Here is a 13,855-nt window from a genome sequence, read left to right on the forward strand (position 1 = left end):
TTGGGAGGCCAACGCGGGCGGATCACGAGGTCAGGAGTTTGAGACCAGCCTGACCATCATGGTGTGACCCTGTTTCTACTAAAAAAAATACCGAAATTAGCCAGGCATGGTGGTGCATGCCTGTAATCTCAGCTACTGAAGAGGCTGAGGCAGGAGAATTGCTTGAACCTGGGAGGCGGAGGTTGTAGTGAGCCGAGATTGTGCCATTGCACTCCAGCCTGGGCGACAGAGCAAGACTCCATCTCAAAAAAAAAAAAAAAAAAAAATTATAGGAATGGGGTCTTGCTATGTTGCCCAGGCTGATCTCAAACTCCTGGTCTCAAGTGATCCTCCCACCTAGGCCTCCCCAGTACTGGAATTATAGGTGTGAGCCCCCATGCCCCACTCCCAATCCTCTTGAATCACTCACTCTAGTTCAGACTACCAGATAAGAGTTTTCTAGGAAGGAGATCGCTGGGAAATAACAACCTCTACACTATCTTCCTGCCTCAGTCTCTCCTTTCTAGCCCAACTACACACTGCCACAACAAGTTTCCTGAAAGCCTACGTTTTGCCTTCAATAACTTAGCTGTATCTATAGACTGAAGTACTAACTTTTTGGGCAAACATAGCCCTTCAGAGTCTGGTGCCAGCTGACCCATCCAGGATGGCCCCTGGCTGTGGGCCACCAACAAGGGTTCTTCCAGCTACACCAGGACCAAATGTGTCACAGCATTTTTTCCTCCACCTACATGGTTGGGTCTGATACACTAGAGCCACAGCTCGTCTCAGAGGCTTTCTGTGTACTCCAGCCCAGGGTGAGGTCCCAGCATTCACTCCTGTAGCACTCAGTCACAGGAAACAGCACTACCTGATATGGCTTGCTCTCATGTACCTGACTGAAGGTAAGATGATTTTCACAAAAAGATTTTTTTTCCTTTTTTGATTTTTTTTTTGAGACAAGGTCTCACTTTGTTGTCCAGGCTGGAGGGCAGTGGTGTAATGTTGGCTCATGGTGGCCTCCAACTCCCCGGCTTGAGCAATTTGCCCACCTCAGCCTCCCAAGTAGCTTGGGACTACAGGCATGTATCACTTCGCCTGGCTAATTTTATTTTTTGTAGGGACAAGGTTTCACTATGTTGCCCAGGCTGGTCTTGAACTCCTGGACTCACCTGATCCTCCCGCCTCAGCCTCCCACAGTGGTGGGATTACAGACGTGAGCCACCACACTCAGCTAAGAGTTTTTCTTGCAGAGAAAATTTTACATCTTTATTCTCTTTCCCATCTTTCCATGCCAGAGGGTCTCAACAGGGGACAATTTTGCCCTCCAGGAGACATTTATGACATCTAGAGACATTTTTGGTTGTTGTGACTGAGGGACTGCTATTGGTATCTAGTGGATAGAGACCATGGATACTGCTAAACATCCTGTAGTAACCAGGTGCGGTGGCTCACACCTGTAATCCCAGCACTCTGAAAAGCCAAGGTGGGAGGATCACTGGAGGTCAGGAGTTCAATACCAGCCTGGGCAACATAGTGAGACCCCATTTCTACAAAACAAAGAAGTTAGCCAGGCATGATGGTGCCTACCTATAGTCCCAGCTACTCAGAAAGCTGAAGCAGGAGAAAGGCTTCAGCTCAGCACTTTGAGGCTGCAGTGAGCTATGATCACACCACTGCATGCCAGCTGAGGCAACAGAGTGAGACTCTGTCTCAAAACTAAAAACAAAATCCTACAGTGCACAGGACAGTCTCCACAACAAAGGACTATCCATCCCAAAGTCAACAGTGCTGAGGCTGAGAAACCTTTTATTAAAGTAACAAGTAGCAGACAGAACCGTTTCCCTTCTGTTGGTAATGCCAGCAAATAGTGAAATACCTGACATAAGTGCTGAAAACAGGACAAAGATTTACTCAGGACCTGAAGAACCATAAACTGACATTATCAAAGGAAGTCACTCGCTCCTGCTTTGGGTTCACTCAGAAATATACTAGATGGCAATCTGGCAGTCCCAGTTGCCGCAGAACAGCAGGATATGCAGCAAAGACTGCTCTCTACTGCTGACTCTCAATTATGGGGCAGCTGGCTGAAGGACACAGATGCACCCAAACCTCAAGCAGCTTGAATACCCTGCATGTGGCAAGCTGAGCCGGGAAAACCAACAAGACTGCTCGCACAGCAAACATGTCCTGAGCACCTTCCTGCCTGGCCCTGTGCTAGCACTGGGGACATGAAAGAATGACAAAGTGGTCCTCCTTGAGGAGCTCCTAGTCTAGTGGGGACATATAGTAGTAAACAGTTACTGATCTTCACAATTGGCTTGGCTGATCTCACTTCCATTTTCCTTTAAAAATCCTTCAGGGAAGGGAGAAAAACAATGAAGTGGAAAATAAAGCAGTGGAGCTCCACTGCTGATTAAAATCTATATTGCTATGGCAGCCCCTTTGAGACAGGATCAGCTCCTGGGTTTGCACCAGCTGGGCTTGTGGAGCTTGTAAATAATTAAAAGGTAATTGGAAGGGGAGACCAAAGTATTAAGTGGATTTCTTTCTCTCAGGGCAAACGGGGAGGTTCATTGCTGCCAGTCACATTATCTTTCAGGATTTCATATATATATATATATATATATATATATATATTTTTTTTTTTTTTTTTTCTTATTTTTGAATGGAGTCTCACTCTGTTGCCAGGATAGAGTGCAGTGGCAGAATTCTGGCTCACTGCAACCTCCATCTCCTGAGTTCAAGCAATTCTTCTGCCTCAGCCTCCCAAGTAGCTGGAACTACAGGCAGGCACCACCACATCCAGCTAATTTTTGTATTTTTAGTAGAGACGGAGTTTCACCATGTTGGCCACGATGGTCTTGATCTCTTGACCTCCTGATCCACCCACCTTGGCCTCCCAAAGTGTTGGGATTACAGGCAGGAGCCACTGCGCCCAGCCTCAGGATTATATTCTTGTTTTTTACTGACACATGTAGTTCCAGGTAACAGCTGGAGGAGCAAACTAATGAGGGCTGCTCAGATTGCTTTGATGGGCTTAGAGATTAGGGAAAACTAAGATTCAAAACTTTCGATTGCCTTTTTAAGCAAACCAGCAGTAACAAACATGCTACCAAGAAGGCAATAAGGCTACCAAAGGTAAAGGAGTGGGAGGAGGGAGAGAAAGAGACAGAAATGAGCTTAGAATATTTAGCTGCTGGGGGCTGCCATTACAGCTTAGCCCAGGATAAAGAGGAAGATTTCATTCTTAAGTCTCAATAAAGTTGTTGACACAGGCACCAAGGGATGCACGATCAGCTGTAACAGGATGCTGGGAACAGGCTACTGGGAGTAGTTCTCTCCTATGGTTTTGTCCTGAGGGTGATTAAGGTGGAGCCACACAGGTTGCTGAAGGCCTTCTCCTAGAGAGGCTGGGGTGCTGGCCATGCATTCTGAGGGCTGACTTGGCTGGTGAACCCATTGCTATGACTGAATACAAAGCCAGGAAGTTGAGTCACTCAGCTCTAAACTCAGTCACACCATAGTCTATAGTGGAGATGGCTCTTGGGTATGTGCAGGGAGTGAGGAGAGAAGGAAAGAGAATTGGGAGGGTGCGTTATAAAGCAGATGGCGGCTGGGCGCAGTGGCTCATGCCTATAATCCCAGTACTTTGGGAGGCCAAGACAGGTGGATCACTTAAGGTCAGGATTTTGAGACCAGCCTGGCCAACATGGTGAAACTCCATCTCTAGTGAAAAAAAAAATACAAAAATTAGCCAGGCATGGTGGTGGGCACCTGTAGTCCCAGCCACTTGTGAGGCTGAGGCATGAGAATTGCCTGAACACGGGAGGCAGAGGTTGTAGTGAGTTGAGATCATGCCACGGCACTCCAGCCTGGGCAACAGAGTGAGACTCTATCTCAAAAAAAAAAAAAAAAAAAAAAAAAAAAAAGCAGACGCCTATGTACCTGACCGTTAAACTGCAGGAATGTTCTAACCAAGCCAGCAAATACAAACATCAAAAGTCAATGGGTAAGAAGAAAGTGTTGGCCTTTCCTTTCCAAGGATCATTTCAGACTTTTCCAAAATATCCTCAGGGGCCTCTATTCTTTCACTTACCTTTCTCAGTCTCCATGAGACTAGATACACCAACAAGAAGCCTTACATGCTAGATTAAGTGAAGTCCAGGGTAGCTTTAAGGCTTAAAAAAGGCATATTTGAATTTGAAGTGATTCCAGAGACCAGTTAATTGGAAGAAGAGACACAAAATCAGGCAGGGCCAAATGTGGACGATCATTCCATCTACTTTGCGCCAACGCCTTCTCTGTCCTCTTCAATCTGGCTATCAGTTATTTGGCTAAATCCAGAACCAACTGGCAGTAAATGCCTCTTGTCCTCCTGGATGAGGATTAGTGGTCCAGTATGTTTAACAGTGATTAGCACACAGTAGGCACTCTATCAGTATTCCCTGAATTGGAACGATGAGTAGATGCACACTCACCCCTCTTCTGCATAAAGACGAAGAGGTCATCCAGGAACTCTTTCCTTTCAGGATCACCGTCCAGTTCATACAGCTGCAATCCCAATCCCCCAAGAAAAACACACAATGAAAAATTCCATCTTGCTGAAGTCTTATACCAGTTACACTATGGCCATCTGAATCACTACAAATGCAACTCACTGGCTACTTTGGTCCTTATTTCTTGGGAAGCAGCTATAACAAGCCACTGCAGAACTGCCCCTATCTATATCACAAAGGAAATATTACAGACCTTGGCAAAATCTCGAGAGATCTCTCTTCCCCGGCCTCCATCTGCATCATCACTCCAGGCCAAACCACCATTCTAAAAGGGAACAAAACACAAAGTTGAGAGGGGCAAAGGAAGAGAAAGAGTTAGGATGGAGGGCAAGGCAATCATTTAGGGCAAAGATGAAGACGCTTAGCAATTGTGCTATCCTCACTCATACTATAAAAGACACCTCAGAAGACTAAATCTGCCACCCTTACAGGGACATCTTTTTTTTTTTTTTTTTTTGCTTTCGATTTGGTTCCAAAATAAAGAGGGAATCGGGTGGAAGAATCTTCTTCATTTGTTGGAGAAGGGTGGGTGTCATTTATACTTGATAATCCTGGAAGAGGAAGACACAAAGGCCCACGTTGCTTAGAAGGGGCTCATTCCCAGCTGATCCTCAGAAGCCATCACTCTGAGATGCACCACTTTCCTGCAGACTGGGAAGATACCTCGCCTGGTTTCCTACACAACACTCTAAGTGATAAGGGTCAAAGCAAGCAGCACATACATCCTGAAGTTGGTCTCTTAGCCAAGCCTCACCATTCAAAACCCTAAGCCGCATGGCAAGAATTCATGGTGATACGAGGGCCACCATGGCCTGAGATTGTTCCCAAGGTACAGACTCTGTGCCACTAGGGCGAGAGTTCATTTTTATTAGAGAAACAATGAAAATCTAAGCCCATCTTGAGTGAATGGGTTGAAGCAACACCATTCAACTAAATAGGAAGGAATGGCAAATATTCTTTAAACTTGCTTCCCATCTTTATTCAGTCCAGTAACTCTTTTTTTTTTTTTTTTTTTCTGAGACGGAGTTTCGCTCTTGTTGCCCAAACTGGAATGCAATGGTGCGATCTCAGTTCACTGCAACCTCCACTTCGCGGGTTCAAGCGATTCTCCTGCCTCAACCTCCTGGGTAGCTGGGATTACAGGTGCATGCCACCACGCCTGGCTCACTTTTTTTTTTTTTTTGTATTTTTAGTAGAGATGGGGTTTCACCATGCTGGCCAGGCTGATCTCCAACTCCTGACCTCAGGTGATCTGCCCACCTCGGCCTCCCAAAGTGCTGGGAATACAGGCATGAGCTACTGTGCCCAGCCAAGTCCAGTAACTCTTATTCCTCCAATCAGGTATCTCTTCAGCGGAAAGCCTTTCCTTCAACCATGGCTATACTAAGTACTCTAGAAGCAATCTCTGTTCACTTCTAGCTTAGATTTTTAACATATTACTTGGAAAGTATCTGTCATCCCCACCATATGGTAATCTCCTTGAGAGCAAAGGTGTCTTATTTATCTTTGTCCTCAGGCACATAGCACATTGCCTGGTACACCAATTAAGCACCTCTTCAAAAAATATACAGATACCTTAGAGGGGGTTTAAAAAGTCTTTGTGCTAGTGAGGGTATGAACTCTCACAGGAGAACTCTGTTGTTTACCCCGACCCACCGGTCAGTGGAGGTCCCACACCAAATCTGTCATACTCATTTCTCCCATAGGACCACAGGCGCATGCGCACCATGCCACCCAGCTGCCCGGGGTATGTATGTGGTGAGGAAAGGACATGTGGAGCTGGGGAGCAGTGGTTTCTTGGGAGAACATTCTTTGGACTACTCAGGAATCTTCTTCTAAAACCATGTCAATGAAATAAAAGCTTGGTTGAATTCCATTCTCTTCCACCTTCCCCTTTAATAAAGCTTGTCTGAAAGGAGAAGGCATTATGCAGTTATATTTTGGGGCCATACTTTGCTTCACCTATTCAAAGTGGGCTCTGAGATGCAGACCCACTTTCTGATAGCAGCAGTCTGGCACACAGTGATGTAAGTATAATCAAGAAGTGACACTCTGTCAGTTAAAATGAAACAGACTACACCAAACTGTTTCTCTGCTTATCTAGTAAAAGACGTGTGTACGGAACTGCTCGGTAAATGCTGTCTGACCGTGCACTCATCATCTCCCAAGGCAGACATTGTTGGATCCCTTCCTACAGTACCTTCAGCTGAGGGGAGCCAATAACCAAGTGGGAGGAACATTGTTTAGAAAGAAAAAAAAGCTAAAGCTCATCCCACATTGTAATTACAGTCACCCTAAATCTGGTGTCATCTGGTGGCAACTAGCACAATGAATAATCAAGATGAATTATGCCTGTCAGGTCAGCAAAACCAGAGAGAGTTACATTCCCCCTTTCAAAGGATGCAGTAGGTTGCCCTAATGCCCAGTGATTTTGTTTGAGCCAGTAATTCCTGCTGGAAAGTCAATTATCCTGGGAGCCCCTATCGGCTGAAAGACATTTAATGGGGGATCATTGCCGCTTCTGTTATGTCAGCTGTTTACTGCGGCAGCTCAATTCCCAACTCTCTGGCCAGAGCTCTGAAGCTGATCTTGTTCACAGAAGGATTCTTTCTCTATCAGTCATCAAGAGATGAAAGCACCATTTTTTTTTTTTTTTGCTAATTATAGTAACTTCCAAGCACTCTGAATGCTCACTCAAAAACTATTCAACACTCAGTTGGGTGGAAAGGGTGGAATCCACAACCTAAAAAGTCAGACAGGGCTTTCCACAGCAGGAGAGCAGTGTGAAAACAAGCACGCTGCTGTGACCACTATGTGACTATGTGTGAAAATAAACACCCAAGTGTGAGAGCTCGGCTCCAGGCATGGAGAATGCCTTGGTAGGATGGGGGCTGGGGCCGGTAGGGTCCTCTTGACTTCTCCAGCTTTGTCCAACCTGCAAGAGAATCCGAGCAGTAGGATGGTGAGGCCTTGCACAGAGCCCACTAAGTGTGACCCACTTAGCTTGAAATGCCTTCAGCTTAGTGACCACAGAGATCAGGAAGACTTGCCAGAGCAGGAAAGAAATGAGACACCGAACTCTGAGTAATCCCACTGTTGGACCCATTCCACAGATAGGAACTGTCAGTTACTCTATTTAAAGAAAATGTGGTGAAAATAGTTGCCCAGAGAGGAGGTATTTTCTTTTGTCCAGCTCCAAGGCAAGGATGCTCCACTCAGCTGGGGCTGATGGAAAAATGTCCAGCGTGCATTCATTCTTTGTCTTAAGGCAGTTAAACTTTGATCCTGCTTCACAGGATTTTCTGGTTGAGGTGAGAGTAATTCCTTAGCCCTGCCTGCCTTTCACAGTCTAGCAGAGCCTCCTGCCTCTGCCCAGCAGGCAGATTCAATGCCTTTCTCCTCTGGGCTCTATCACCTTTGTTCAGTTACTTGTCTGTCTCCAGCCCTGAGCGCATAGAAAGCACTGACCGGCTGGGCATGGTGGCTCTTGCCTATAATTCCAGCACTTTAAGACCAACCTGGGCAATATAGGAAGACTCTTTCTCTCTCTCTCTTTTTTTTTTTTTTTTTGAGACAGTCTTTCTCTATTGCGTAGGCTGGAGTGTAGTGGCATGATCTTGGGTCACGGCGACCTCCACCTCCCAGGTTCAGGCAATTCTCCTGCATCATCCTCCTGAGTAGCTGGGACTACAGGTACATGCCAGTATGCCTGGCTAATTTTTGTATTTTTGGTAGAGGTGGGGTTTTGCCATGTTGGCCAGGCTGGTAAGGGAGACCCCATCTCTACCAAAATAATAATAATAATAATAATAAAATAAAGAGGGAGCACTGACACATCTGCTAAAAGACAGAGATGGGCTCCCCCGTGGGATCTCCAACCCCACAGCTCCTCTGTCTTCCCCTCCCCCTTTCACTGCGTGGGTTATAGGCTTAACCAGTTATTTTCTTGGTTCTTAACTCTGATCAACTGTTGTGAAACATGGTCACTTATGCAATTCAAGTTTGTGTGCAGTAGCTTTCTCGGCTTATCAATAGGGTATGGGTGTGACTACTAGAAAATTATCAGCCCAGAAATAATTTTTTCTCGGATGCTGACTGTGGCTGACTGAGACTGTAATGGTGGAAGAAAGCAGGGAACAGAGGCAGATGGAGTGTGGGGAAAACAAACCCAAAAAGAGACAGCTCAACATTTTAGGGATCAAAAGAGGTTGATGAGGAAAGCATTTCGGTTGAAGGCTTGCTGCACGCAAGTTTAACCTGCCCAGGGAACAGACTTTGTTACACCATCAGCAGCAGGCAGCAGTATTATATAGCCCAGAAATGTGTGTGGGAAGTCAACAGTAGCCAGAGTGGCCACTTATTGCCATTTACAGCCTTCTCAGCCTCTCCTACTTGAGAACTGTCTTTTAACATCTTTGATCTCTCCAGGAGCTCACAGGAAACTGATAGTTTGCTCCCAAATACACACCCAAGACTAGCTTTGGCTACTATACCTACATTCAGCTAATTTTCCCCAGGAAAAGAAGGTGGGGGGAAAGGGAAAAGGTAGCAGAAAGCTAGTGTTTGTGTGCCTTCTGCATACCAAGGATTGTACCAGGAGCCTTACAAGCATTTTCTCACTTAATTCTATAATGTAGAAGTGGTTATTTTAGAAATGGGAAAACAATGGCTCAAAGAGCTCAAATAACGCTCAGAGCTTCTTAGTGACAGTGCCAGGATGTAAATCTAGGTCTGTTTGGTTCTCTCTGTTACACCATGCTGACTTGTAGTTGGAAAGAATAACACTAAGTGTTCTGGGTAGGGAGATCAGGAAGGGAGAAAGGAAGAAAAAGAAGTGAGAATAAAATCCTCTGTCCATAGATTCCTGAAATGCCCAGGTCACAGCACTGGGCAGCTCCTATCAATGGGAGATTCTTTTATTCCTTGCTTTATCTCATGGCTCCACCTGGGCACTTTAGCCAAATGAAAAGCAGCCCTCACACAATGCTTGCCCAGGAGAGTTATCTGGCAGTTCTGAAATAAGAATTGCTAACTTTTTACCTCCCTCCAAAATAGACCATTCAAGTAGAATGAGCCCCATCTTCCCCCAGAAGACAGAGGATCAGGGGAGAGGGACAGAGAAAGAGAGAAGAGGGCTACACCTCTGAATGGACCAGAGGAAGATGGCAGCTTACACCGTGACACGTACACACACGCCTTCAAAAATAATGAATCAAGGTCTAACCTGACTGCTACTCAAAATTAGAATAATGCTTCCCCAGCATCTCAACCCTGGAACCCATTTCAACAGCATACAGGGGAAATAAACAGACTCACTATCTTTGAAAATCTAAAGCTAGTGAGTGAAAAGAAACTAGGCTTTTTCCTCCTTTCTTTCTAAAGCCCCAGAGGGCACAACTAGGGTGATAGGCAGAAGTTACCTGGAGGAAGATTTCAGGTCTACAGAAGGACTTTTTTTTAAAACAATTAGGACTGCCTGGTAATGGAGTAAGCTTCCCAGGAGGTGGGCAGTTTGCTGTCTCTGGACGACCATCTGTATGGCATGTCATGATGCAGAATCCAACATGAGGCAGGGTTGGAGGAGATGGTCTCTAGGGTCCCTTTCTGTCCTGAGAAGCAAAGACCTGATGACAAGTTTATTCAACACAGATTTCCTGAGACCCTACCCCAGGTAGGGCATTGTACAAGGTGCTGAGAATACCACTTAAAAAAAAGAGTTCCCACCACTGGGAGTCCACCATGCAGTTGGAAAAACAAACCGAACACATATAGCATATAATTGCAAGACAACAAATAGGAAAACCCAGGGTGCTCAGGAGGTAGAAGAAAAGGCTGGGTGGCTTAGAGGTGGAGGTTAAGCTGGTCTTGAAGAATGGGTTGAAGGGAGATTTACAGTTTAAATGAGCATGGAGTGGGGGATAAACAAGGCATGTTTTGACAGGGAGGATATAAGGACAGAAAGTCTGAATAGTTAAGGTTGAAAGGGGCTGTGAGATGCCTTGAATACCAGAAGGAAATTTAAACTCTGAACTGTGAACAGTGGGGAGGCAGTGGATGTTTTCTGGACAGAAAAGCACATGATTAAATCAATGTTTTAGACTGTTTAGTGGCACATTTTAGTTGGAAAAAAAAAACAGAAACATACAAATGTATAAAGACACCTAATTGGATTGGAATCATGGGGGATTTTCACTTTTCCTTTTTTTTTTTTCATTATATTCATTCATGTACAAACATTTGATCACCTAGAATTTATCAGTTACGGTAAAAGGTTCTGAAGGAAAAACAAGAAGACAGATGATCACCTCATGGAGCTTACTGTCTAATGGAGAGACAGCCAGAGACAAACAATTACAAAACACAATTATGCTCATTTTGTTTTATTTTAAAAAACTATACTTTCTAGATTAATCTGAACCATTTGTCACAACTTATCATTTGCTTTCCATCCTACAATGATTTGGAACCAGGCTGCACTGAAATCATAGAAAATTTCTCATAGAACTGATACCTTCACATTATTTATTTAGTCTTTCTTTTTTTCTTTTTTGAGACGGAGTCTCACTCTCTCATTCAGGCTGGAGTGCAGTGGTGCAATCTGGGCTCACTACAACCCCCGCCTCCCTGGTTCAAGTGATTCTGGTGCCTCAGCCTCCCGAGTAGCTGGGATTACAGGCACATGCCACCATGCCCAGCTAATTTTTGTATTTTTTTTTTAGTAGAGTCAGGGTTTCACCATGTTGGCCAGGCTGGACTCAAACTCCTGACCTCAGGTGATTTGCCCATCTCAGCCTCCCCAAGTGCTGGGATTACAGGTGTGAGCCACTGCGCCCAGCCTATTTAGTCTTTGAATTACAAGTAAGAAAGTAGTACGATTTTTCATTTAATCAAAAACATGTTTAATGCCCCTCAGTAATGACTTGTAATGCTGACAGATTTTGTAAATGGTATTGAAAAATTTAGAGGGAAAGGCTGCACTGGGGGGTAGGTGACTGCGCAGTAGCCCAAGTTGAGAATGTGGGACTGGGGGAGATGGAGAGTAGCAGAACCAGGGAGAAATAAGTGCCATAAATAGAGAATCAGCTGGATCTGGATTGAGGGGATGAAAGAGAAAGAGAAAGATTAATCTGAATTCTTATAGTGAGAAAGGTATGTTCTGATGCAAACAGAGGCTGGACAGGGGATCAAGCAGGAAGCCTTTAAACACTAATGAAAACAGACCACTGCCCAGGGAGGTGGGGTGACAAAACCAATCTCACAGCCCTGGAAGAAGCCAGGTTATGAAACTTGGCAGCAGGAGAAGCCAAAGGCTTACTGCCAATGAGAAGAAAGGGGTAGATTTAACGAAGGTCTCCTGATCCAAGAAGGCTACCTTGGACCTTTTCTTTTTACTGAGATTAAAAAAAAAAAAAAAAAACCGACCATGCCTCTAAGATCTTAGGAGCCAGCCCTGCATTCCTTAGAGCTGTACCTCCCCAGAGACAGAAGCGCCTGACTTTAAAAGCAATTAAGTATCTAGGCTATTTTAGGATTACTCCTTGACCACCTGGAATATCTTATTAAAGCACAGCTCAGATGTCCAAAGCAATTTTAGTTCCCATACCTCATTCCTCCCCAAGGCAAGGGTTAACCCTTCCTTAGAGTTTAAAGCCCAGGGGCTAAGCTAACAAGTCTTCACTTGGGTTCCTGATATTTTGGAACCTCTCAGAAACTGCCCTGTCCTTAAATCACCATTGCGCATACTGACAACTTTTATAGAGATTCTTGAGAGTTCTCTGAAGACACAGAACAGGGTGCGATGGCTCACACCTGTAATCCCAGCACTTTAGGAGGCTGAGACGGAAGGATTGCTTAAGCCCAGGAAACATATTGAGACTCCATCTCTACAAAATTTTTTTTTTTTTTTTTTTTTTTGAGACGGAGTCTCGATCTGTCACCCAGGCTGGAGTGCAGTGGCCGGATCTCAGCTCACTGCAAGCTCCGCCTCCCGGGTTTACGCCATTCTCCGGCCTCAGCCTCCCGAGTAGCTGGGACTACAGGCGCCCGCCACCTCGCCCGGCTAGTTTTTTGTATTTCTTAATAGAGACGGGGTTTCACCGTGTTAGCCAGGATGGTCTCGATCTCCTGACCTCGTGATCCACCCGTCTCGGCCTCCCAAAGTGCTGGGATTACAGGCTTGAGCCACCGCGCCCGGCCCTCTACAAAATTTTTAAAAAATTAAAAATTAGCTGGGCATGGTGGTACATGCCTATAGTCCCAGCTACTTGGGAGGATGCAGTGGGAGGATCGCTTGAGCCTGGGAGGCTGAGGTTGCAGTGAGATACAATTGTACCACTACACTCCAGCCTGGGCAACAAGGCAAGACCCTATTTCAAAAAAATTAAAAATATTAATTAATTTAAAAAAAAGACACAGAACGATAATGTGTCTATTCTCTATAAATCAAATAGATTATGAATCCCAAGGTCAAGGATTTAAGCAAATTCCTAGGACCTGAACCTCAAAGTAATCATTAGAAAATCACTAGACTTCAGGCCAGGCATGGTGGCTCATGCCTGCAATCCCAGCACTTTGGGAGGCTGAGGCAGGCGGATCACTTGAGACCAGGAGTTTGAGACCAGCCTGGCAACATGGTGAAACCCCGTCTCTACAAAAAAATTCAAAAATTAGCTGGGCATGGTGGCGTGTGCCTGTAGTCCAAACTACTTGGGAGGCTGAGATAGGAGGACTGCTTGAGCCTGAAAGATGGAGGCTGCAATGAGCCATGATTGAACCACTGCACTCCAGCCCAGGTGACAGAGTGAGACTCTGTCTCAAAAAGAAAAAGAAAAAGAAAATCATTAGACTTCAAAGGGGCTGATCCCAAGCTCATGGATGCCAACTAACTGCTCCAAAATACAAAATGTAACTAAAGCATTTGGGCTGACTGTGGCTGTTGTTGTTTTCAATAAGCAACAAATAAACTAGCTTATCGCTGGCCAGATCCATGGCTCTGCAGGCATTACGTGTACCACATTTGTGACTGCTCTACTGCTGGCCTGATTAATGATGTAATGTTAAAAATCCAATTCTCAGATCTTGGTATGAAGAAAAGAAAAAACACTCTTTGCCCTCATATCAGTTTTAACTGATTTCAGGAGGTAATGAGACATGCACAAGGCATAATGGGCAGGATTACAGGAGAATCCTAAGAGGGGAGGGGAGCCCCAGGAAGTAAAACAGATACTGTTATAAGCAACACTGTTGGACTACAAAACCCTCTTGATAAGATCAGGATTAGTGCTCTTAACTAAACCGCTCAGGCCTTAGAAGCACTA

At 45.1% G+C, this 13,855-nt stretch overlaps 1 protein-coding gene across 2 annotated transcripts in view; it reads right to left on the reverse strand.

Moving 5' to 3' along the window:
• The window catches only part of ARID3B (AT-rich interaction domain 3B), a 59,289-nt gene that overhangs the window by 19,439 nt on the left and 25,995 nt on the right, over window positions 1-13,855 (reverse strand). For both annotated transcript variants that reach the window (XM_009210630.2, XM_003901200.3), the window contains exons 3-4: window positions 4,732-4,803; window positions 4,461-4,533 (exon numbers count right to left, since the gene is read on the reverse strand). In XM_009210630.2, the coding sequence (XP_009208894.2) occupies window positions 4,461-4,533; window positions 4,732-4,803 (145 nt within the window). The remainder of the gene's footprint in view (window positions 1-4,460; window positions 4,534-4,731; window positions 4,804-13,855) is intronic.

The sequence above is a fragment of the Papio anubis genome, chromosome 7 (assembly GCF_008728515.1).
Source record: "Papio anubis isolate 15944 chromosome 7, Panubis1.0, whole genome shotgun sequence".
In the NCBI taxonomy this organism is placed as follows: domain Eukaryota; kingdom Metazoa; phylum Chordata; class Mammalia; order Primates; family Cercopithecidae; genus Papio; species Papio anubis.